This window comes from Urocampus carinirostris, chromosome 8 (genome assembly GCF_059441175.1).
Source record: "Urocampus carinirostris isolate Australia breed hairy pipefish chromosome 8, RoL_Ucar_1.0, whole genome shotgun sequence".
In the NCBI taxonomy this organism is placed as follows: domain Eukaryota; kingdom Metazoa; phylum Chordata; class Actinopteri; order Syngnathiformes; family Syngnathidae; genus Urocampus; species Urocampus carinirostris.
Window position 1 is genome coordinate 44,435,773 of NC_142356.1, and position 27,097 is coordinate 44,462,869.

General features: G+C 40.7%; 1 protein-coding gene and 1 pseudogene across 16 annotated transcripts in view; both read right to left on the reverse strand.

Annotated features, from left to right (window-relative positions):
• doc2g (double C2-like domains, gamma) overlaps window positions 1–27,097 on the reverse strand; it is a 139,710-nt gene that overhangs the window by 51,539 nt on the left and 61,074 nt on the right. For all 16 annotated transcript variants that reach the window (XM_088342846.1, XM_088342853.1, XM_088342855.1 and 13 more), the window contains 3 exons: window positions 12,053–12,179; window positions 5,666–5,722; window positions 5,147–5,271 (listed from right to left, as the gene is read on the reverse strand). In XM_088342846.1, the coding sequence (XP_088198972.1) occupies window positions 5,147–5,271; window positions 5,666–5,722; window positions 12,053–12,179 (309 nt within the window). The remainder of the gene's footprint in view (window positions 1–5,146; window positions 5,272–5,665; window positions 5,723–12,052; window positions 12,180–27,097) is intronic.
• Window positions 20,684–20,927, reverse strand: LOC148361981 (U2 spliceosomal RNA; annotated as a pseudogene).

Below are 27,097 nucleotides of genomic sequence, written 5' to 3' on the forward strand. Positions count from 1 at the left end.
GCAGTCAGATCAGCAGTCTTCCCCATACTTGTGATTTAGTTTACTGAACCAAGCTGAGTGTTTTTAAGGCTCAGGAAACCCTCGCAAGGTGTTTCGAGTTAATTAGATGATTCAGGTGATTAGTTGAATAGCCTACTTGTATACTTTTTCATGATAATTTAATATTTTGAGATAGGATTTTTGAGTTTTCTTAAGCTGTATGCCAAATTCAGCAATATTAAAATAATAAAAGGCTTGAAATAGTTCAGTTGATGTGTAATGAAATGAAATGAAATGATCTGCATTTATATAGCGCTTTTCAAGTCAATGACTTCCCAAAGTGCTTTACAGTGTGCTTCACATTTCCCAATAGCGGCCGTGATCTGTGCAGCCATGTAAGGCGCTAACCTGCTTATCGGGGGTATCGGGGGTTCAGTGTCTTACCCAAGGACACTTCGACATGTAACACGGACAAGCCGGGATTCGAACTGGGATCCCTTAATCCTAAGACAATCGCTCTACCTCCTGAGCTACTGCCGCCCCTAATGAATTCAGAATGTATGACATTTTTGTTTTTTTAATTGCATTACAGAAAATAAAGAACTTTATCTCAATATTCTAATTTTCTGAGACAGTCCTGTATGTAAAATTATGCACAAAATGACTTAAAGGAAGAGGGGTATAGAATATAATAGAATAGAATATACCTTTATTGTCATTGTTACAAAATGGGTTAATATATTGTGACAACGAAATTTGGCATGACACTCCAGTTTCACACATTCACAGTGAGGTAAAAAAGCCAAGAAGATAAAGGAACAGATAAAATAAGGTTATAAAACAAGGAGGATAATGTTATAGTTATAATTTACACAATATTTACACAAGAAATGTTGGCATGTAGGATGTTACATTCAGTTTGGTATTGTAATACAGTTTGGTATCGTAAGGGTTTGTGCAATTATACATTTGGTGCAAAAATAGTCATTATAGTGCAAAAAATAGTCAAGATATGCATTTGGTGCAAAAATAGTCAGCATAGTGCAAAAAAAAATAGTCAACATTGTGCAAAGTGAGCAGTGAACATAGTGCAGTCAACATGTGCAAGAAACATAGACATGTGTACCATTTTACGTTCGTATGAGTTAGTGTTTTTGCAAGAGTTTTTAATTTTTTTGTGCGGTGTCTGTTTAGGGTGGTAATGGCTCTGGGGAAGAAACTGTCTCTGAGTCTGTTTGTTTTTGTTTTGTGTGACCTGTAGCGCTTGCCAGAAGGCAGCAGGTCAAAGAGGTGGTGGCCGGGGTGAGAAAAGTCCTTGATGATGTTTTCTGCTCTGCTGAGGTAGCGAGAGCAGGCAATGTCCTCCAGACTGGGCAGAGAGCAACCGATGATTTTCTGGGCTGTTTTGATGACCCTCTGGAGCGTTTTCCTGTCTGCTGCTGTGCACCCAGTATACCACACCGTAATGCAGTACGTTAGAATGCTCTCCACTGTGGCTTTGTAAAAGGACAACTGCAGCTTCTGTTTTAGATTATTTTTCCTGAGCACTGTCAGGAAATGCAGTCGCTGCTGCGCCTTCCCTACCACTGCCTTGGTGTTTGTAGACCAGGAGAGGTCGTCGGAGATGTGCACACCCAGAAATTTGAAGGAGTGGACTCTCTCTATACAGTCTCCTTTTATAATGAGTCGTGCTGGACTCCTGCCATTCCTTTTGAAGTCCAGTATCAGTTCTTTTGTTTTTGTGGTGTTCATAATGAGGTGGTTTTCCAAACACCACGTTGACAGTGACCCCACCTCATCCCTGTACGCCGCCTCGTCCCCTTCAGGGACGAGGCCAATCAAGGTGGTATCGTGGGCGAACTTAATGATTGTGTTTGTGGCGTGGGTCGGTGAGCAGTCGGAGGTGTAGAGGGTAAAAAGTAAGGGGCTCAGTGCACAACCTTGGGGGGAGCCAGTGTTCAGTGTTAGGGTGGGGGAGACGTGGTTACCGAGTTTCACGGACTGCGGGCGATTTGAGAGGAAGTGCATTAGTGTCAAATCTACCATTTTTTGCAAAGTTACTTGAAAAGGTCGTTGCACAGCAGCTGAATGCCTATATGTCCGAAAATAATTTCCTTGAAACTGTCCAGTCAGCATTTAGAGCAAATGAATTTCTGTGTCCACAATTTAGTGCATATGGGCAGGATGAAGTAGAATGTGAAGTACTGGAACAAATCAATGCCTCGCGGCCGAATAAATGGTCTGTAGCACATATTTCCCACTTGTGTGCCTTTTCCATTTGCCAATGGCATCATTCAGACAAAGAAAAACAAACAAAAAAACACATGCACTACTGCTCTTCACCATTCACTGCCTTTTAACCCAGAAAAAAATGAAATGTTGATTATTGGTCCACCTCACTGTTGTGAGTTGTTTTCAAACACTGCCCTGAACCTAGACAAATGTAATATCACCCATAGTGTCTCGGTCAAAGATCTAGGTGTTATATTTGATGCTAATCTGTCATTTCAGTCACACGTGAAAAATATTACTAGAATAGCTTTCTACCACCTCCGTTATATTGCGAAGATTCGCTCGATGCTGTCCCAATCAGATGCAGAGGTTTTAATTTATGCGTTTATTACTTCTTGGCTCGATTATTGTATTGCTTTCTGGTCTCCCGATGTCTAGCATCAAAAGTTTGCAGCTGGTTCAGAATGCGGCAGCTAGACTTTTGACTAAGACAAAAAAGTTTGAGCGTATTGGCCAACTTGCACTGGCTCCCAGTCCACTTGAGATGTGACTTTAAGGTTCTTTTATTAACATACAAATGTTTGCATGGACTTGCACCCTCTTATCTCTCTCTATTCCAAAGCTTATGATTGATGCCCACCTCGAGGGTTGGGTAGGGTTACTTTAACTTGATTACTTTCAATTACTTTTGGATTACTCCAATACCAAATATGCTAATAAAAGACAAAGAAACTAAATATGAATAAAATTCCTAAATTTTGCGCAGGCTTGGGGAATAACGGAAAAAATGATGTTGGCAAGCGGTTTGGATTTATTTTCATTTTGTTTCTGTCGCATTTTATGTTAGTTTTGCCGGAGATCAAAGAGATCAAAGCCAGGAGAGAAAGCTTACCACATGTTGTGAGTCATAATTTTATTCATATTTAGTTTATTTTGTCTTTTATTAGCATATTTGGTATTGGAGTAATCCAAAAGTAATTGAAAGTAATCCAGTTAAAGTAACCCAACCCAACCCTGCCCACCTCATATTCTGTAGTGTCCTGTCTTTTTCCGACTGCCTGCCTGGTGGTGATACAAAGGAGAAAGACGATTTGAGATGAGTCAGCGGACCAGCGTTTGACCTGAAGCATGTCAACTCCTGCATGGACCAGCTGAAAGAGATGGGAAGCTGCGTCGTGGCTTTCTGGACTAGTTTGCAGGCTGGGGGCGTCGTTGCTGTTATGCACTTTCCGGACAAATATTCAACATGTTACCTAGTGTTTATTATGTTTGTGTATTGTAATGCTAAATGTGATTCACCCTGGTCATCCTGAAAGAGGGATTACCACTTGTGAGGTCCCTTCTCAAGCACAACTACATTGCCCTGTGCCTTCAGCACTTGGCAATGTTGTTGTGCCTTGCTAAAGCAATCACAATTAATAATAATATTAATTTTAATCTCGCAAGCACAACTACATTGCGAAGCAGGCACAATTAATACAATCCCCCGAGATCATTTTATTAGTTGTAATTGCTTCAGCAAGGCACAACTACATTGCCAAGTGCACAGCCAGCCCAAGTATTAGCGCAAGCTAGCTGTGAACACTGTGTGCAATGCTAACTTCTTCATGCCCCAAAATTTTGGGAATGGCTAATTGTAACTATTCCATATTTACAAATTATGCTAATGGTTTCATGTTAATGAGTTATGCTATTGGGTACATACTAAAAAGTGATGCTAACGGCTAAATGCTAACTTCTTTATGCTAATTTTTTTGGGTAATTTTGGTAATGGAAATATTTTAACGACTTCATATTTACAATTTATGATAATGGGTACATGTTGATGAGTTATGCTAACGGGTAAATGCTAACTCCTTCATGTTAAAAAACGTAGGTAATGGCAATATTTTAAAGACTTCATATATACAAATTATGCTATTGGACTCATGTTGAGGAGTTATGATCATAGTTACAAGCTAAAAAGTGATGCTAACGGCTAAATGCTTACTTCTTCATGCTAAAATTTTTTGGTAAAGGCAATATTGTAAAGATTTCATAACTACAAATTATGCTATTGGCCTGATGTTGATGAGTTATTCTAATGGGTACATGCCAAAAAGTGATGCTAACGGCTAAATGCTAAAATTTTTTGGTATTGGCAATATTTTAACGACTTCATATTTACAAATTATGCTAATGGGCTCATGTTGAGGAGTTATGCTAACGGATACATGCTAAAAAGTGATGCTAACGGCTAAATGCTAACTTCTTCATGCTGAAAAATTATTCTAATGCTAACATGCTAACGACTCAGCAAATTGAATGGGCTCATGCATTCCTGATGGGCCAATTCAAACAGAATGGCTCATTCCTTTCGAACATGTACATCATTAAACAAAACAGTTAATGAAAATCTGCTAAAGCATCAGCTTTTTTTTCTGGAGAGCTGGGTTGGTGGTTTTGTTGAATTTTGTCTTAAAATAATAATAATAATAATAATAATAATTTCCTTGTATTGTCATTCTGTGTAACAATGTACACAGAACGAAATGTCGATTGCACCTGACCCGTTGTAGCGAGCCGATGCAGCCGCAGCCAACAGAGGGCGCCGCCGACCACTTTTTAAGTCTTAGGAATGACTCGGCCGGGGCGCGAACCCGAACCTCCCAAATACATGGTAAGGCACTCTCCCCCCCAAAAATTTAAATATTTTGGACTTCATAACTCTTTGTCAAAAAGGTTCCCGACCCCTCTTTGAGAAAATTGTCAAGCTTAGGCACAATTTTTTAGAGGCTCCGCTATATCATATCAGTTTTCTGAACACAAGAACACTATTTGCATTTAGTGCAAAACCGGGGGAAATAAAACTGCTCTTGTTCTTTCATAATGTTTACAAATGCAGATAACAAAAAGAAAGCCGGGGAATTTCCGAAATGAAGCAGACACGACTCACATTTTGACAAAGGGGTCAGAGTAGCCGTTGGAGTCCATTGCTGCCAGATGGGCGCAGCGTATGATCCCAACAAGCAGGCAGCCTTTCTCCGTGTTATAGCATAGTGACACCAGGATGCGCCCCCGCTGCACGCAAACGACACATTTTTTAAAGAAAATATTAACATGCGCCATTAAGCACAATTTCTAGGGCTGCATGATATATACTGAATCAATCATGGCCAGGGAATAACGCCGTGAGAAATTAGGCTAATAACGGTTGATATCTTGTTTTGGTTCTGAAAGTAGAGATGAGATATTGGTAGTGATCACGACATGAGGCAATACATTCTAGTGGGTCATGCCCAAGAACTTTTAATTCTTAACAAATCTTATAGAGTTCATAGTCTTGATAAATAAAAAAGCAATGATTATGGTGTGTTTGGCAAAATATCCACCCAAAATGTGCCCTTGCATTGTTCATTATTGAAAAAAAATGAAAGGTTTGGACACATTTTGTACAAAAAGATAAAGTAGGTACCTCTTCTTCTGCCACAAGCGTCCCTTGCTCCACCGCTTGATTGTTGGATTCTTTGTTCTAGAACCAAAGAAGAAAAACCAATGCAGTGATCCAACAGAGATCAGGCCGTACGAGAACTTTATGAAAGACCCCTGGGATATGATGTCACTGTCTTATGACATTTACAGTAATATAAGATACAAGATGTTTTTAGTCCCTCGTTACCGCATTTTCCCCACTTAACTACCTCAACAATACATTATTTAGTGTGCCCCAAAACGTCCAAAATTCAAACTTTGCAGTTTTCGTGACTCATGCACCTCTAAGATGCCTGTCTGCTATTGGACAATGTCATATAAGTTGCTGGTCTGCTGTTGGTTTTCATCATGACCTCATAATAATGCCATTCTGCAATTGAATGAACTACCACCCACAAGGCCTTTCTCTTTCGTTCTTCAGTTCATAACTTTGTGTGCTACGCAAATACTTTGCAATTCAGCAATATATTTCTATATTTTTGGTACTGTTTTTATTCACTATGAGTCCCAAGGCTTGCAGTGATGCTAAATTGATAAGCCAAAAACAAGACAACCATAGTAACGAAGATTGCAATTACCCAAAAATACAAAGATGGCACACAAATCTCTACCCTGCTAAGTTGCATAGCCGTAACCAATTGAAAATTGGGACCATGAGCTTGCTCTGTCCACTCCACGCATTGGCCCGGTATTGCAGTACCTTCGGGAACGTTGCATTCGCACTGATCGCTGCTTGGCCCTGTGGCTAGGACCTTGACTCAGCCTCTTGGCTGGAAGCAAGTGTCTCGGCCTCTTGGCTTTGTAGTGTATTATGATTTGACCGATAACGGATAATGGATAATTGATAAAGAATATAAAACAATAAACCTCTACAAAATCCCCCCCATTATCAAAAATAAGCAGGCAATTTGAGTGAGTTTGTAGGACCTGACAATCCTCAAAGTTTTTAAATCAGTTTCATTTTGAAACTGCCGTCTCTTCCCCCCCTCTGCATCCACCAGCTACTCCACTCTACCAGTTCAAGCTATGACACAGTAAAGTTGTCACGGTTGCCATGGCGCCCAATTGGCCCCCGCCATGTGGCGCCAGCTTCTGTCGCGGTTGCCAGGGTGCCCAGTTGGCCCCGCCCATGGACACCAGCTGAAACTCGTTGACAGATTGCTCCCTGTCACTACTTAAACGCTGTCCTGTGAGTCGCCATTTGTTGGAGCGTCTGCAAAACTCTGTTGTCACATGTCGAGCCCTGCGAAACTCGGTTTTGACACGTCGAGCCCTGCAAATCTACGTTTTGACTCAGTAAACCCTTTTTTCGTCTGTTCGGTGTTTTTGTTCTTGTTTTCCTCCCGGCCATCGATCTGTTTTTCCCCTGCTCTCGACTCCACTTTCGCTCGTCATGGAAATTCCGCGTTCTGAGCAATCTAGCAATCTCCGGATCGAGTGTGCACTCCTTTCTTTTCTCCCCAATAAAAACTGTGAATAACGTTACGCGAGTGGGTTCTGCTTCCGGTTCTGGTCCTGACAAAAGGTTAATACCAGTGTCTAAAATAACGCCCGGGGCTTGCATCTTAAAGGCTGAACCACAATGTTCTGCTTATCTTCTCACACATGAGGAAACTGCACACTCCGATATATCCTTACCAGGAATCAAGCGAAAACCTCAGCCCCAGAAGAAACATTCAAAATAAGCTAACCAAATTGATGAGGTTACAAAACGTAAACGTACATTGAAAACATCGTGGAAAGAGGAGTTCACGTGGCTTGTAGCAGACAACGCAAAGAAAACATTGCATGAATGAAGTTGAGTAAATACAGTACATCCTGATGGCAGATGGAAAACGGCGATGTCATATACATGCAATGAATGTTATAAGTAGATTTATGATAAACTTAATTTTAAAGTGTTGTTCTGTTATATATTCTTATTATCAATCCTTAATACTTTGCAACGATTGTTTCTTTTTTTTGCGATTGGTCGGATTGTGTTTAAAGTTGGGAAAAATGGTAGGTAGGGCGTTGTCTGCCCTGGTGTCGGGTAATTTTTTGTCATGAGTTTCAGACACTGTTGATACCATTTTTTCCCTCTATATATATTTATAATGTTATTTGATAATATATATATATATATATATATATATATATATTCCACATAATTACTACTTATTTTATACTAATTTGTTATTATGTAAGGCAGGGGTAGGCAACCTAAAATGTTGAAATAGCGATATTGGACCAAAAAACCATACAATGTTTTGGAGCCGCAAAAAATAAAAGACACAAATTTAACTTCATTTTAATATTATTGAATTACAGTATGTTTCATTGCTTTGACTAAATTAAAGAGATTAAATGAAGAAATCCTTATTATCACACGACTCATTACAGTCCATTGAGTATTCTGGCGCTAAATGTCCTTGATTTTCTGTTTGTTGATGTGATTTTCTGTTTGATGATGTTGCATTAAACCTACACTAAAACGACCCAACCTTGATCCGGAAAGCTTATGTAATTATAGACCTGTATCAAACCTACCATTTTTTTCTAAAGTACTTCAAAAAGTTGTGGCACAGCAGCTGTATGACTTTATATCCGAGAACAATCTTTTTGAATCAATGCAATCAGGATTCAGGGCTAACCACTCTACTGAGACAGCACTGGTTAAGGTCACCAATGATCTTCTACTGGCAATGGACTCCGGCGCTTCATCACTCTTGCTGCTGCTGGACCTTAGTGCTGCTTTTTACATTGTGGACCATAATATCTTACTAGAACGGTTGGAAAAATGGAATGGTCTCTCAGGAACCATCCTCTTATGGTTCAGATCCTACCTCTCAGATAGGACGCACTGTGTTAAAAATGGTGAAATGATACCTGAGCCCTTTATTATTACCTGTGGTGTTGCACAGGTTTCAGTACTTGGCCCTCTTCTTTTCAGCATTTGCATGCTTCCATTAGGTGATATTATTCGCAAGTATAATATCAGTTTCCATTGCTACACAGATGACACTCAACTATATCTTCCGCTGGAGGAATCTGCCACACTAAATTGTGGAAATTTGGAGGCCTGCCTCACGGAGATAAAAGAGTGGCTGTCACTCAACTTCTTGCGCCTTAACCCTGAATAGACCGAAATGTTAGTTATTGATCCATCTAAATGCCGTGACTTGTTCTCAAAAATGTCTCTGAACATTGACAAATGTAATATCACCCAGAGCGACTCAGTCAAAAATTTAGGTGTCATATTTGTCCTTTCAAACACACGTTAAGAATATTACTGGAACAGCTTTCTTCCATCTTCACAATATTGATAAAATTATGCTGTATCAGTCGGATGCGGAAATTATAATTCATGTGTTTGTTACCTCCCGTCTCGATTACTATAATGCACTACTCTCCGGTTTCCCGAAGTCCAAAATCAAGAGCCTTCAGCTAGTACAAAATGCTGCAGAGAGGCTTTTAACTAAGACAAGAAAGTTTGATCACATTAGCCCGATTTTAGCCAACCTGCATTGGCTCCCTGTTAGCTTAAGTTGTGATTTTAAGGTTCTGTTGGTATTATACAAAATCATGCATGGACTTGCACCCTAATATCTTTCATATTTAATTTCCCCCTATGTTCCGATCCGGAGCCTTCGCTCCGAAAACGCTGGTCTACTAGTGTTCCTAAGAGCCAAGAAGATATCCGCAGGTTCGAGAGCGTTCTAACCCTAACCCTAACCCCGGTGCTGTAGAATGCTTTTCCCCTTGCGATTCGATCTGCAACCTCAGTGGAAATGTTTAAATCTCAGCTTAAAACACACTTCTACTCTATAGCATATAAATAATCTATATTTTATGTTGATAATATGTGTATTATTTGCCCTCATGTAGGTTTTAATGAGGGGATGGTGTCATATTAGTCTGTAATAATAGTTTGCAATAGTCTTTGATCCATGCAGCCCTTTGAGACTCTTTGTGATTAAGGGCTATACAAATTAACATGACTTGACTTGACTTGCCATTTTAACTTCCCTTCACTGTCATAGTGAAGAGAAACATATCTTTAATTATCTGCAACATTTCACTTTTAGTCTTGAAGTCTGCAAATAGGTGTTCTCATATCTTGATATTAAAAAAAACATTGTTGAAAAAAGTTACACAAATTTTTCAAAAAACATGCCTTGACAAACATGGCTTAAACGTTAAACGTATTTGTGTCATGTTTATCCTCCTACAGAAACCATACTAAAATGAAAATATATTCCTACTCAATCTTTGTTAATGTGTAAACATTTCTGGAAAAGTACCAGGGAGCCGCTCTGTAGCGCTAAAGAGCCGCATGCAATCCCCACGTGTTGCCGACCCCAAATCTAGGGTACAGGGAGTTTTGCAATGCAGATTTCTATCTCAAGCTATATGGTAATTTTACTTAGCGATCCTCAGATCAGATTATTGTTGTAACCTGGGGGTCTACCGTTTCCATCCGGAGTGAAATTATTTTTTTTCAAATTTGGTTTCAGTAACAGTAAATGATGATTTCACATCCTTGTCCAATTGCAATCAATATATAACTTTTTAACATTCTCGTAAAACTACCAATCCAAGACCCAAAGTAAATTAATTGCTGTTCTTGAACCGTTAAGAGAGTATGGAAGGTTTTGGTCTCTTTTGAACACACTGACATCTCGTCCCAAACTGAACAGTCTCTGCCAGGGTTGGGTAGGGTTACTTTAACTGGATTACTTTCAATTACTTTTGGATTACTCCAATACCAAATATGCTGATAAAAGATAAAATAAACCAAATATGAATAAAATGATGACTCACAACACGTGGTAAGCTTTCTCTCCTGGCTTTGATCTCTTTGATCTCGGCAAAACTAACATAAAATGCGACAGAAACAAAATGAGGCAGCACGGCGGGGCAGTGGTTAGCGCTTGTGCGGCACAGTTCATGTCATGGGAACCTGTCGTGGGTTCAAATCCAGCTCCAGACTTCCTGTGCGGAGTTTGTATGTTCTCCCCGTGCTTGCGTGGGTTTCCTCCGGGCACTCCGGTTTCCTCCCACATTCCAAAAACATGCATTCCAGGTGAATTGGCCGGTCCAAATTGTCCATAGGTGTGAATGAGCGAGTGAGTTGTCTGTCCCTGTGTGCCCTGCAATTGGCTGGCAACCAATTCAGGGTGTCCCCTGCCCACTGCCCGGAGATGGCTGGGATGGGCTCCAGCCCCCCCGCGACCCTAATGAGGATAAGCGGTACGGCTGATGAGATGAGATGAGAAACAAAATGAAAATAAATCCAAACAGCTTGCCAACATCATTTTTGCCGTTCCATGTATTCCGTTACTCCCCAAGCCTGCACAAAATTTACTCATTTTATTCGTATTCAGTTTCTTTTGTCTTTTATTAGCATATTTGGTATTGGAGTAATCCAAAAGTAAGCAAGTGCTACTAACATTGAATAATCTAAGTTGGAACAAACAGAAATAGCATGTTTTGATTCTCGCCTGAATTTTTTTTTGCAATCAAATGCCTAGAGATGAGTGTAGCATGGGCATCTTCGATATAAAACAGGTGAAACAATAGCTTAAAGCCTTACCTGGTACTTCATCAAATTTGATCACAATCCGAAAAACTAAACATTGTATTTTACACATTTTCCAAGGGTAGGTCTAGGCGTTTCCAAAAGTGGTCATTTGGAAATGGCCCGTTTACAACACTAGAACGTTTGCAAATGTGTATTTCACTTTGGCCAATTTTTTTAGACATAGTGAAAGAGTTTAAAAAGTTTGACTTCTCTTTCCAGAAGTCAATCAATGATTGTGCACACTTGCCCGTAATAATGGTGCGTAAAATGAATCCTGAGTTGCACTTTCTCAAGTTTATTTTCGGCTCTGATTTGAATACACATCAAAACATTGCATGCATTTATGTTGGGAATTTTATTAGCTAACCAATGTGTCAATCATCATTTTATTCGGTTACTACTGGCTGAAGATATATGCAAAGCTTTTTTTAAGTAAATATTTTACACGGTTGGATTACTTGACAGTCCTGGAAGTAACGACTCTATGTTTGGATACATTCAACCCATTTGAAGGGACGTAATTGGTGAGCTACACAGGCTTTATAGTTTTGGAGTTTCTTGTCTTAGACTGATTGTGTTGTTTCTATGATGAGTAAATTTTGAAATATATACTCCCAAGCGCTTAAGCTTTCCAATGATATGTAGCATGATTTATTTCAGTGTCTAGGGACATCGTACCGACACGTATTTGTTTATCAATATAATCTGACCGGCTGCCGGCGGGCCGTCGGCAGGCGATCAGAACGTTTTAATGGGTTGATCTTATTTTAGTAAACCGTACATGGTCAATGGAAAGACTGAACGTACCTGTGCAATTCTCTCCAAGCCCATATTGTAACGTTTGTTGTCGCCCTCTCTAAGTTTCTTCAGGGCCACTCTCACCTCGCCAATGAATTCATTCCGGCCCAGTCTGTCCATGTCACATACACACAGCCTAAAAAATACAACCATACAAAAAGAAAAACACGATCAATCGAGATATTGCACAGGATTCACACTTCACTTTGAGGGCATACTACACAATCCTTTGTGTAATTGGATTAGTGGTATTCCTAGAAGAAAAGTTCTTTTTTGGAAATTTTATGTCCATTGATTAGTGTAGCGTAGAAAACTTGACAGCACTGAATTTCACCAAACCCCCTCCTGGTATTGCATGAAGTTACCATGATATTAGCTGTGGATGGAGTGGAACTACGACTATATATTTCTGTAATGCAGAGGTTCTTAACCATTTATTGAACAAGTACTATACAGACTCAAGTTATGACTGATTACTTCTGGCCTTTTTTAGAACAACTCAAACTTTCGTTATCCGGCAAAATTTACCATAACATTGTGTTAAGACCAAGATCAAGACAATCTATTAACAGTTTAAAATGAAAAACAAAACAAAAAAAGGACTTTGATTTTTCAGGATTTTTTGAAGTACAGTCATGTCATAATTACTGATGCGGGGGAACAGCCACGGACTCTGATTGGCTGTTTGACTCTTTTTAAACTCCCGCCTGCCAGAAAGAAGTAGTCAGATCGTCTGCGAACCTATGCTCCCAGCTAGGCAAGCTTTTGTACTCTCCGACTATATCGTGCCCTGTTTCCTGTTGCCAACCTCTTTTCTGGACCCGTTTATGTTGTTGCTCCTCTGCCCCGGCCATCGACCTGTTTTCTTGCTGTAAACGACTGCCTGCGCTCGACACAGGAGTTCCACTTCCGCGTTCCTGCTATCTACCACCGGTGACCGAGAATCATCGGATCGTGGATGCAAGTCCTCTTTTCTCTTCTAAATAAAACTGAGTAAACAAACGCAATTGTGTCCCGTCTTCGTTTCTGGTCTGTGACAGTAACTGAACATGAATACAATGTAAGACAACATAAACTAGAAATACGAACTGTTGTACACACATACAAACATGTTTATGAGTCTTGCTCTTTCAGTTGTCCATAATATGTCAATTATTTTTCACCATGACTAGGCGTTTTATGAAGCAATTCCCCGAGACAGAGACCCATCAGTGAGACAGAGACCCATCAGTACTCCTTCCCCTTTGACAATCAAAACTGATAAAGTAACTTTGGCCACCAATATTATGAGATCACTTAAAAAAAAAAAGATCGATCTTAGGGTGGCGTGTGGTGATTTCTTCTCCTGCAAGGGACAAACAAAGTTCAGTAAAGAGAATACAACAAATGGTCTTATACTTGTAAAATATGTTTTTAGTGTTTTATGGCTTTAAGTAGATTGATAGATTTTGCAATGATTTTCAAAAATGATCGGCATCTATTGTGGAGAAAAAAGGTCAACTCTGCAGGTACTTATCAGGAAATATCTGGAAAGGAAATTGTGTTGCATTTATGTCCTGAGGAAATGTGCCTGGGTGAGTGTTTCGGACACTGGAATCATCCAAATTTGGAATTGTTGATGAGGTTGGTGGTCCTGACATTAAAATTGTTGGAGAAGTGTTATGTAATCGAAGCGTTTAATAATGAGTGCTGAACAAACGCAACTCAACTGCACGTCGTGTTGGGTGTTTCCTATGGAAAACATTTTCAAACCATTAGTGTTTTGTCGGTTTGCTATCCACCGGTCGATGGAGGATGCATACCGATCCATGATGGGAAAGTTTATAAAAAACTTTGCACTTTTTGGGACACGCTGCCATCTAATGACCATATGCTGTATATCAGCATGAACATCAACATTGTTCATTTAGTGCAGTAATTAATTTGAGACCTCCAAGTATTGTAAATGATATATATCATTGATTAATTGATGGCAATTGCATACATTTTTGATATGATAGTAAAATAAGTGGTTATGATATAATACATATTCAAAATAAATGTATTATATCATCTGCACCGATTATAGTCAGTAGGGTCGCTGGGGTGCTGGAGCCCATTCCAGTCATCTTCAGGCAGTGGGCAGGGGACACCCTGAACTGGTTGCCAGCCAGTTGCAGGGCACACATAGACAAGACAACTTATTTATACCTAGTGGCAATTTGGACCGGCCAATTAACCTGACATGCATGTTTTTGGGAATGTGGGAGGAACCTGGAGTGCCCAGAGGAAACCCACGTAGGTACAGGGAGAACATGCAAACTCCACACGGGGAGGCTGCAGTAATTGGACTTGAGCCCTGAACCTTTGCACCATGGCGCTGCTCGCTAACCACCCAGCTGCCGTGCCGCCCTATATACAGTCGTATGCAGAAGTTTGAGATTTTCCTTCATAAATCATTGGTTGTTCGGATCAGCAATTTCTGTGAAATATATCGTATAGCAGACACACACAACGATATCTGAGAGGTGAAATTAAGTTCATAGGATTTACAGAAAGTGTGCAATAATTACTTAAACAAAAGTAGGCAGGTGCATAAATTTGGGCAACCTTGTTGTTTTATTGATATGAATACCTTTAGCACTAAGTATTGGAACACAAATTGTGTTTGGTAAGCTCATTGACCCTTGACCTTCATACACAGGTGAAGCCAATCATGAGAAAGGGTATTTAAGGCGGCCGCAATTGCAATTTGTTCTCCTCTTTGCATCTTCTCTGAAGAGTGGCAACATGGGAGCCTCAGAACAACTGTCAAATGACATGAAAACAAAGATTGTTTAACATCATGATTAAGGAGAAAGTTACAAAAAGCTACCTCAGAGATTTCAGATGTCAGTTTCCACTGTGAGGAACATAATGAGTAAATGGAAGTCCACAGGCACAGTTCTAGCCAAGGCCCGGAGTGGCAGGGCAAGAATAATCTCAGATAAGCAGAGGCGGAGAATGGTGAGAACAGTAGAACTCAACCCAGAGACCAGCTCTAAAGACCTACAACATGATCTTGCTGCGGATGGTGTCCCTGCGCATCGTTCAACTATTCAGTGTATGGGAGGTTAATGCGACAGAAGCCTTTTCTGCGCACATGCCACAAACAGAATCGGTTGAGGTATGCTCAAGCACAATTGGACAAGCCAGCTTCATTTTGGAAAAAAGGGCTGTGGACAGATGAAACAAAAAATTATTTGGAAATAACAAGGGGCGGTATGCATGGCGGAAGAAGAACACAGCATTCCAAGAGAAACACTTACTTAAAATTTGGTGGTGGTTCCATCATGTGGGGCTCTGTGACCAGTGCAGGTATTGGCAATCTTGTTAAAGTTAAACGTTGCATAGATTCCGATCAGTATCAGCAGATTCTTAAGGAACAATATTCTAGAATCGGTGACAAAGCTGAAGTTGCGCCGTGGTTGGATACTTCAACAAGACAACAACCCCAAAAACTGCTTAAATTTTACGAAGGCATTAATGCAGAGGAAGAAGTACAATATTCTGGATTGGCCATTTCAGTCCCCAGACCTGAATATTATTGAAAATCTGCGGTGTGATTTGAAGCGGGCTGTATGCTCGGAAACCATCAAACCTGACTGAAGTGGAGATCTTTTGTAAAGAAGAATGGCCAAAAAAAATTCAACTAGAATCCAGACCCTCATTGGAAGCTATAGGAAGCGTTTGGAGGCTGTAATTTCTGCAAAAGCAGGATCTACTAAATATTGATGTAATTTTTCTGTTGGGGTGACCAGATTTATGCACCTGCCTACTTTTGTTTAAACAATTATTGGACATTTTCGGTAAATCCTATAAACTTCATTTCCCTTCTCAGATATTACTGGGTTTTTCTGCTATTTGATAGATTTAACTGAAATTGCTGATCTGGAAAAATATATATACATGAATACCAAACATGTTGACAAGTCAGGCTATCGCTCATTTTGATGACGGATGAGGTCTGCCTTGTGCATTTCCGCCGAATTGTCATTGGATCCGTTTTTCAAGATCTCATCTCATCTCTCATCTCATTAGCTTAACCGCTTATCCTCAGTAGGGTCGCGGGGCCCATCCCAGCAATCATCGGGCAGGGGACACCCTGAACTGGTTGCCAGCCAATTGCAGGGCACACAGGGACAGACAACTCGCTCTCTCATTCACATCTAGGGACAATTTTGAACGGCCAATCCACCTGAAATGCATGTCTTTGGAATGTGGGAGGAAATCGGAGTGCCCGGAGGAAACCCACGCAATCACGGGGAGAACATACAAACTCCGCACAGGGAGTCCGGTAGCTGGATTTGAACCCACACAGGAGGTTCCCAAGACCTTAGAACTGTGCCGCACACGCGCTAACCACTGCGCCGCCGTGCTGCCCCAGTTTTTCAAGATATGCGAGGCAAAAAAAAACCCTGTTGAGGACCAGGAAACACAGAGGCCAGTTAAATGGTAGATTCATAATTATATTATAGCCTTTATTCTTTGTTTTTTCACATTATGTGCCTGTCATTTTATTTTTATAGTGAGGTAATCTAGTCTAAACGTATTTGTTTGATACTTTGATGCGCTTTTATGATTTAAAAATTTTCTTTTTTGGAATGGATTAGCGCATTTACATTCAAAAAGCGTCTGTACTTACAAATGTTTAATGTTTCAAAGCCAAAACAAATTAAATTCGTAAGTAGAGGTACTACTCTACATTTATGTCAATAAGATTTCATTATCACATTCAAATTGGTTTGATGATCTGAAACGTTTGTGAGTGATAAATCTGCATGAACCACAGAAATCCGAAAGGGGGCAAATACTTTTTTCACTGCACTTTTTACATGCAGAGTTGAATTAGTTGGTGCATGAGCATGACTTCTTATTCCAAAACAGTGTCTAACGTTTTCTCGTCAGGAACATGTGTTGAGCTTGTAAAAGAACCATAGGGGGAGGAAAGTGCGAGAATTTTTCATGGAAGACGCTTTGCCCGGGAATGGTGCCACATTCCATCACAAGCTTTATCTGGCGACCGCACAATACATCACACACAGTATGTCACGAAGCTAATGCATATAAATCATCAGATGTTAATCGTCACTGAGTGGATTTATCCCGGGGCTCATGGAAATGAGCTGACAAGGGAAAGGTCTGCTTTCTTAGAAATAAAAATGAGAAAATATCGAGAACAACATAAAAAAGTCAACTCGATTGGCATGAAAAGGGTTGTGGATGAAATACAAGGTGAACTAGCTCGACCGGGGTTGGGAAAACTATATTATATAAAATTGGCGTAACCAGCTTGTTTTGGGGAGTGCTCAGGCACACTCAAATTCAACCCAAGCAGCGCCAAAATGTTATAGAATTTATAAAACTATCTTCCGTTCATTAAAGGACATGATAGGCTTTAATACAGGGGCGATTTTAGGTTGCGGGCTTTGGGGGTGCTGAGCACCCAGATATATCGCTGGTTAAAAAAACTTTTATTTCACATAAAGTGATACGACATGTAAAATTCAATTATGATAACATTTTCTTCAAAATATTGTGCCATTTATATTTTCAAAGGCTATTTTCATCAATAAAAATGTTCACTTTAAGGCAGTTTTTATTTATTTAACATTTGTTTTAAGGGTTTTTTTATTAAATGTTTATTTGGCTTTCATGGACTTGGAAAAGGCGTATAACAGAATTGATGGAGAGGCGTTGTTGCAAGTGATGGTAATGTATGGAGTGGGTGGAAAGTTGTTGGAAGCATTGAATAGTTTTTATGTGAACAGGAGGGCAGGTGTAAGAGTAGGGAGTGAGACAAGTAAGTGGTTCCCTCTGTTGACTGGTGTGAGACAGGGGTGTGTGATGTCACCATGGCTGTTTAATGTGTACATGGATGGCGTGGTGAGAGAGGTGTGCAAGAGTATTTGGCAGAGGTGTAGAGATGGTGGATAACAGTGGAAAGGTGTGGCAGGTAAGTCATTTGTTGTTTGCAGATGACACAGCGCTTGTGGCTGATTCTGAGGAAACATTGAGAAGGTTGGTAACGCTGCACCATAAATCTTTTTTTTCTCTGAAGGATGCTCGAATCTCCTACATTGATAAATGATTAAATTACGCTCTTATTTTGAGTTCTTTGAGTTCTGATATGAATTACTAATCCCAATATAATTGATTCAATGAACCAGGCCGATTAAAATAGCACTCACCATTTATTAACACAGAGAATTAATGATAAGACAAAAAAGGGGAGGGGAGGGCGCCGGAGACAGCTGGAATTCTATAAGTTACTTCCACAAAAAGAAAGTTTCCCGTTATAATGCTAGTCGGTTTGGGGAAATTCCCCTGTACAAAAAAAATGCTCATTCCCAAGAACCAGCAAACATGGTGTTAAATCTGAAACCGTCCTTTTACCTGTTGTTGGTGTCGTGCTCCGGATGGTAACAATGTATGGCCCACGTGGTGAATTCCAGGGCGCAGACCAGGCCCGCACGGCTGTGCCATGCGGCTGACGTGCGATGAGTCATCCAGGTGGAAAAAAAGAGGACGAGCTATCGATCAGCTCCCCTTTTTTATATGGACCAGCGACGCTTGACCAGATCATGCCTCTTTGGGCGTGGTCTCAGATATCTGAGACCACCAGGATTAGATGAGGGTGTTTGAAGTTACCAAAACTCGTTAGAAAGCCAGAGAAGTGAGAAATTTAGAATGCCCCTCCAATCGACATAATTACGTATGGTGAGAACATTACTTTATCAATAAATAGCCTTGGATGTTTTATTTACATTCAAAACTTTCTGATATCAGATTTTAAAATGGTACATGGTTAATTGGTACGTTGCTGTCTAACAATCCATTCCAAAGCGAGCCACCAGTTAGCAGAGAGACCCTGCCGCTTTTTAAAGACGAACAAGCGGAATAACCCAATTAATGTCCTCCGTCAAGTCTTCATACTCGGCTTCTGAGCAGATTTAATCCTTCAATTGATGTAGGAGGGCTGACCAAGGTGCACCGATGGTGATTAATAATTAACTTACAGTCCTACATTTGACTTTAATGCTCCTCTATATTGTCCCTCAATAGCCCATCTACTCCTCAGAAGCTGTGTTTCCTGGCTTTTGTGGTGAAGTAATTTATGACATCGTTGTAATGTATCTGATGGCCAGCTGTGTATATATATATATATATATATATATATAAAAAAAATTTGGACATACATATAAGTTAAGTTAACCGCTCTTGGGGGACCCCCTCTAGTCGTCATGTGGCCCCAAGCAGCCCAGCTTAGTTCGGCTCTGCGTCATAATGTAGGCAAAAATCTACATGAGGATTGGGCACGTTAAGTAATTACAGTGGGACCTTGCTACTTTGTGGTTCCACATTCGCGGGTTCAGAGCTTCGCGGGTGTAAAAAAAATATAATTAAAAAAAAATAAAAAAATAAAAAAAAAATATATATATATATACATATATATATATATATATATATATATATATCTATATATATCATATCATCTCATCAGCTGCACCGCTTATCCTCAGTAGGGTCGCGGGGATGCTGGAGCCCATCCCAGCAATCATCGGGCAGTGGGCAGGGGACACCCTGGACTAGTTGCCAGCCAATCGCAGGGCACATGGGGACAGAGAACTCACTCGCTCAGTCACACGTAGGGACAATTTGGACCGGCCAATTCACCTGAAATGCATGTTTTTGGAATGTGGGAGGAAACCGGAGTGCCCGGAGGAAACCCACGCAAGCACGGGGAGAACATACAAACTACGCACAGTAAGGGGCCGGTCACACAGACATTTGCGGCTGAATCACGGCTAAAATTTTGCGTTTTTTTTTTGCCCGTGGTTGCCCGGGATGGAAAATGCGCAAATTTGGCCAACCCGCCGTTCATCTGTGGTATGGCCGGAAAAAAGACGCCGGCGACTGTTCCGCTTTCTCATCCCGTCATTTCTGCGTCATTTTCTCGTGTGGACCACGGGTATAAAAGCTCCCGAGCCGGTGTTGTGCCCAAATCCGACTCCTACGCAACACATCCACCCCCCCTCCCCCTCGCGTGAACGCGCATTCTGCTGCGATCGCTTTTGTTGGAAGCGTGCATTGACGTTGGTGACTTTTTCATCCGCGTTGACAAACGCATTTTGTAGAATACGATCGCACTTTATTGTTTAAATAAACGCGTTATATAGACAAGGATCTCCCAATTGTTATAATTAGCTCGCATTATAGTTTTAATAAGCGTTTTATATAGAATACGATCGCTTTCGTTGAAAGCGCAGCAGAATGCGCGTTCACGCGAGGGGGGGAATATTTATGGTTCGATTACGTTCACAACAAATACGGAATGGTTTAAGTTGTATTTCATTTGAGTGTTGTTGGTCAATCTTCTCTAATCACTATCTATTATCGATCATTTCATATTACGCTACAAAGCTTAGGAGCTGGGATTCTTACTCTTGGCCAAAAGGGGTTTTGGGGTTTTTAAGGGTTATTGTTCTATCTTCGTTATTCATTATCCATTATCCGTTATCGGTCAGTTCATTATACGCTACAAAGCCTAGGAGCCGGGATACTTACTCTCAGCCAAAAGGCTAAGCTAAGGTCCTAGCCCTAAAGCCTTGTTGCGATCATTGCGAATGCACCGTTCCCGGAGGTACTGCAATACCGGGCCGATGCGTGGAGAGGACAGAGCAAGCTCTTATTCCATCTCCGGAATGCAAAAATCAGGATCTAGCATTAACCTCATAGGCTACGATACTGACACTGCGCAAAGCTAGGCCAAGCTAAGGACTTAGCATCAAAGCCTTGTCCTAGGCCAAGCTAAGGACCTAGCATCAAAGCCTTGCTACAGATACTACACTTGATCAAAAGGGGTTTTTAAGGGTTATTGTTCTATCTTCGTTATTCATTATCCATTATCCGTTATCGGTCAGTTCATAATACGCTACAAAGCCTAGGAGCCGGGATACTTACTCTCAGCCAAAAGGCTAAGCTAAGGTCCTAGCCCTAAAGCCTTGCTGCGATCATTGCGAATGCACCGTTCCCGGAGGTACTGCAATACCGGGCCGATGCGTGGAGTGGACAGAGCAAGCTCTTAGGCCAAGCTAAGGTCCTGGCTTTAAAGCCTTGTTGCGACCATTGAGAATGCACCGAAAGATTTATTCGAAATGAAGAGAAACTACGCTGACGGGGATCCATGTTCACCCCCTTGACGTCACGAGCACAACTGATGCTCGGCATTCGCGCTGTTTATACGCGGAGAAAGGCGTTTGACTGTCACACGCGTAACACGCTAATTTCACGTAATAACACCGCGATACAGGCGCAGAACATGCTATTACCATGCTCCACCCACGATTACCCGCTGAAATTTCCCGTCCTACCCATGTGTAAGCACGCCCTGGCCGCGGCCAGAGCACGTCGTTTGCGCGTCATTTCCGCGTCATTTCCTCGTGTTGACCACGTGTGCGGCACGCGGTTTAACACGTGCTCAAACTTTTGAGCAGCTCAAAAGTTTTGAACGCGGCCAACCACGTGAAAATTTCCGACTGCGAGTAAAGCACTGCTCTACCTCGTCTATATGGCGGTCTCTAAACGTCCAACAGCGCCCAACAGCATCTGCTTCATCTGCGGCTGAACCACGGCCAGAAATTTCTGGCCGTGGTTCAGCCTCAGTACGCTCGTGAAAGGCTGTGTGCCCGCGCTCTGAAGATTTGAGCAGCGCCAAATAATTTCGCGCTGCCACCCGCGCGCGAATTTACGACTGCATGTTAAGCACCGCTGTATCTCGTTTGAATGGCGATCTTAATGCGTCCAATGACGTCCGCCTCAAAGGCAGAAATTTCTGGCCGTGATTCAGCCGCAAATGTCTGTGTGACCGGCCCCTAAGGCCGGGAGCTGGATTTGAACCCACTCAGGAGGTTCCCACGACCTCAGAACTCAGAACTGTGCCGCACACACGCTAACCACTGCGCCGTTTTGTTTTTTTTTTTTTTTAAGCATTTTTGAAGGGGCGTTGTTACTTTGCGGACTTTCACTTTTCGCGGGTGGTTTTGGTCCCCATTAACCGCAATAACCGAGGGATTACTGTAGTTAGTTAGGCTTGATCAGGCCCGCTGGACCTGTGTTTGACATCAGCGAACTACATGGTAGTCACTATTTTCAATGGTGACTTCGGAAAAGACGTGATGAAACACCTCTGCGGAGAACAGAAAACCGTATAATTCAAAGTAACACACCACTTTTGACCAACATCGTTGTCACGATAGAAACAAGATGAGTTAGCTTACCCCGTTACAGAAAAATATTGCGCTGTGACGAACAGCATTATTATATATATATTGCCAACACTGCTGGTGACTAATTCAAGGGAAAAAAAATCAAGGATGCACCAATGATGAAAGAAAATTCTGAGATCTGGTGAGGGAGGACTATTCAGGCAGTCAGTGAAAGAATTTTGGATTATAGTGTATTTTAGGTTTATGCTCAAATTCCTGATCTGCTTGAAAGTTTTTAATGCATTCTCTCTTGTCTTCTCAAACATTGGTCCGACAAACTTGGGCATTATTTTAATTATCCCCACGGTTTTGTAGCACTTGAGCAAAAATGCAGAATCGTGACCCGCTTGCGGTCTTATTTATAGAAGTCAGCAGATAAATAAAGATTTATTCGCTTGTGTCATTTCACACTCGGCTTGGCAGTCATGCACACATCAATTATAGTGTATTTGTATCAACGAAGGTCACATTTTTCAGAGTGTCCTTCTCAAGGACAAAAAATGTCTCTTTTATACCAATTTATTTTATACATAATTGTGCCATCTGCAACTGTTTCATTTCCATGTCCCAAATTCAGGGGAGGTTATTAAAAAACTGAAACAAAGAATCAAAAATGACAAACTGAACTACAGCTTTGTAGAGAACAATGGGTGAAGATTAGTCAAAATCCATGTCTGATCTGTTTCTACAGAAAGCCTCTGGTTGATTTTATTGCTGCCAAACGAGGACCACAAAATATGAAATGTGACAGTTCAGTTACTTATTCCTCACCCTCGTGTAACTTTTTGCGTGCCATCCTTATTAAAATATGGAAACCTACTAATGTTTGGCTGGGTTTATTTAAAGCAGACACTGAATTTTCATGTGTCATTTTTGACAGTGTAGTTACTCATTCCTCTCCCCTATTTCATTTATTGGGTGTTAGCCACATTAAAATATGGAAACATATTTATATCATATTTATTCATATCATATTTATTCATACATCATATATCATATCACAATATGAAAACCTTGGGTGACTTTGGTTAAAGCAGACACTGTTTTTCCATTTTTGTGCTTTTGGGTGGTGGAGTTACTTATTCATCTCCTTCTTTTATTGTTTGCAGGCTATTCTCATTAATCTATGGAAACCTTTTATTGTTTGGCTGGTTTTAGTTAAAGCATGCATTGTTTTTATTTCTGCGGGGCTTTGGAAGGTGTAGTTACACATTTCTCTCCCTCTGTCATTTCTTGCGTGTTATCCACATTAAAATATGTTAATCTATAAAACTTTGGGTTATTTTAGTTAAAGAAGACACTGCTTTTTATCTGTGTGATTTTGTTGGTTCGGTTACTTATTCCTCCACCTACTATTATAATTTAATATACTATGGAAACCTATACTACATGTTTGGCTGTTTTTAGTAAAAGTAGACACTCTTTTTTTATTTGTAAGATACTTATCACTTCCCTTTTGTCATTTCTTGTGTGTTATGTTCTGCATGTTCCCCCACCTCAGTTGTGAATGAGGGGTGAATAAATCATGGACTCTGTAAGTGCTTTGAATGTCTTGAAAAGCTCTGATTAAATCAGAGGCATTATTGTTTATTTTATTTTCCAGGCTCTCAAGGCAATGGCTGAAAAGAGATTTCATGCTGAAAAGTAGAAGGCAAAAAAACAGATTCAGAAAGCTGCAGCTTGCAGCCTTACTGCTGACATGTGCACCTCTTTAAACATGGAGCCCTATCTTAGCATTACATGTCACTTTATTACTGAGGGCACTCTCAACACCATCCTGCTTGGAATGGAAAATTTTCCAAAGAGCCACACTGCAGAGAACTTGGCCCTGGCAAATACCAACATTATGGCAGAATGGGGAATAAAGGAGATGGTCAAATGCCTGGTCACAGATGCGGCTCCAACATGGATACCCTGTGCACGCACTCTAGGTATAAGGCAAAGCATTTGTGTTGCACATTCTCTAAATTTGATTGTGCAAAAGTCATTTAACCAGGTCCCTATCTTGTCAGAGATAAGGGCAAAAACCAGAAAAATCTTGGCCTATTTCCAAACGTCCACAACAGCAAAAGAACGCCTTTGCCACATGCAAAAGTCAATGGGAAGACCATAACACAAGATGCTGATAGAGCTAGAAACCCGCTGGAAGCACACTGCTCATGCTCCAGCGTGTCTTTGAGCAGCGGAAAGCCATCAGGGTTGCCCTTGCTTCTTTGTCAGTGGACCTTTTTCGACTTACTTCCAGTGACTTTAAAACTATTGAAGAAGTCCTTAAAGTGCTTGGCCCATTCCAACAGGCAACTGTTGAACTTTTAGAGAAGGGTGTCTGGGTCTAAAGTAATACCCCTAATGAAAATGCTTTTTCATGCAGCGAATTGTGAAGCATCAATTGTGACAACAGAAACAAAAATGTTGGCAAACATTTGAAAGGGAAGGCTTAAAGATCATATGTCCAAATTGGAGACGACCAATGTAATGACACTGGCAACACTGCAGGATCCACGTTTTAAAGTACTGGGATTCCACAGAGAATCCAAGAAGAAGAATCCAATTAGGCTTTAAAAAGACTAAAATGGAGTTCACAAACATCATTTATCTGCCAGCAATTGCGCCACAAAGGCCTCAAGTGAGTGAGGAAAATTCTGTGGCATAAACATCATCTGGCTTAGGTAAGATTTTTTATCCTCATACATGTGAAAAGGTGGGCATGCATGCATATACTTGAACGCCATCACACTTTTAATCCTCAAATACTTTTTAAATTGTCATGTTTAAAATTATTTTACTGTATACGATATTTACTCACAGAGTGTCATTACTAGAAAAAAAATCATTCTTTTAAATATAATAGCAATTCAAACTAGTAAAGATTGTTTAGAATGAGATTAGACGTGACACTCCAGTGCTTGAATATTTGTACACATTATTGCCAGATATCAAATATAAAAATGCAGTGTTAATTTCGAGGCTACCAAGAAAAGTGTCAATGAGGAAGATGAAGAAACTTGAGAAGGGACTGCACAATACACAAAGAGGTAAGTATTAGTTTCAGGAGCGAGCAGCAGCAAGTCAACTGCAGGAGAGAGAGTGGGAAAGGTGAGAGGAGAGAGAGTGGGAAAGGTGAGATGGCACAACATTCATTTGGACAGGTAACTTAAAATTAGTTTTACCTGGTTATATCAGTATCAGAAATTATTTCCCCCCCATTTTATTAACACTCCACTTATTGAAACATGAATATTTTGTTTGTTTGTTTGTTTGTACATGATTCAATTGTTTGTTTGTTTGTACATGATTCAAATTGAATCTTTTCTTCCGGCGCCGTCACGAATGGCAGCCACTCCAGCAGCTCCCGTGTTATTTTCGATTGTTCTCGATTGTTCTCAGCTCAGGGATGCTGCTGGAAATGTGAATTTCCCTTCGGGGATGAACAAAGTATCTATCTATCTATCTATCTATCTATCTATCTATTTATATTTTTACTATAATACTACCATGAAATCCTTTTTTTTTGTTCTTTTTTTTAGGCGGTGGAAACCTGTGCCGTTTATTTGACATGTCAGCGAATGCGAGACAAGGCGTGTCCAATACAGAAACAGTGGCTAGAAGTACAACAGTACCTCACCCAAAAAATATATTTCAAGAAATGAGGATCCACTGCTGTTTTGGAAGGAACACAAAACTACTTATCCACATCTGTACTAGTCGGCACTTTGGTTTCTTTGTACGCCATCTTCCGCTGTCCCCTGCGAGAGGGTTTTTTCAAAGGCAGAGGAAATCATATAAAAAAAAAAAGTAATCGACTGAGCCACAACACATCCCACCATCACTACTTTCTTCTACTCAGGAGTGGGCGCAGGTCAAATTAGTTGCGCCACGGCTCAGCGCCTGTACGCTGGGGTTCAACGCGGTAACTTAAACATCTTGAAGCTAGCTAATGTCACAGCAGCAATATTTTACAAACGCTCAAGAGTCAAACGAGAATGCTACAAAGGCTAGTTACGAGGTAGCAGCGCTGATCGCAAAGCATTGCAAACCTTTCACCGAGGGTGAATTTATCAAATACTTTATTAACACTTTATCAACACTGTGGCGCGCAGGATTGAGGAGAAGTCATCAGACATCAAAAGACAATTGGGAGTCAGAGGAAAGGAGTTTGACTTTTTTTCACTAGCTTGCAACGAAAGCACAGACACTGCTTAGTTACTTATTTTTTTGAGAGGAGTGGACAACGAAATGAATATTACTGAAGAACTACTTGACCTACAGAGCCTGAAAAACCAAACAAGAGGGACAGATTTATTCTCTTCTGTTTCCGCTGCCGTGGATAACATGAAACTCCCATTGAATAAAATTTCTGGGATAATTATGGATGGCACGCCATCGATGACTGGCAAACAAAGCGGATTAGCAACACTAATAAATAACAAAGTAAGTGAAGGAGGGAAAGCTGTAAAACTCAATTGCATCATTCATCAGCAAGTTCTGTGTGCTAAACATCTCTGATACAAACATGTTATGGGACCGGTGATAAAATTAATTAACTATATCCGCTCCAGAGCGCTATGCCACCGTCAGTTCCAACAGTTTCTCAGCGAGATTCATGCGGAATATGGAGATGTTGTCTATCACAATGACGTGAGATGGGTAGTCGGGGTTCTGCACTGTCACGCTTCTACTCACTTAGGCAAGAATTTGGTGAGTTTTTGGTTGAAAAGGGACAACCTATGGGAGAACTAAGTGACCCTATTTGGCTGGCTGATTTGGG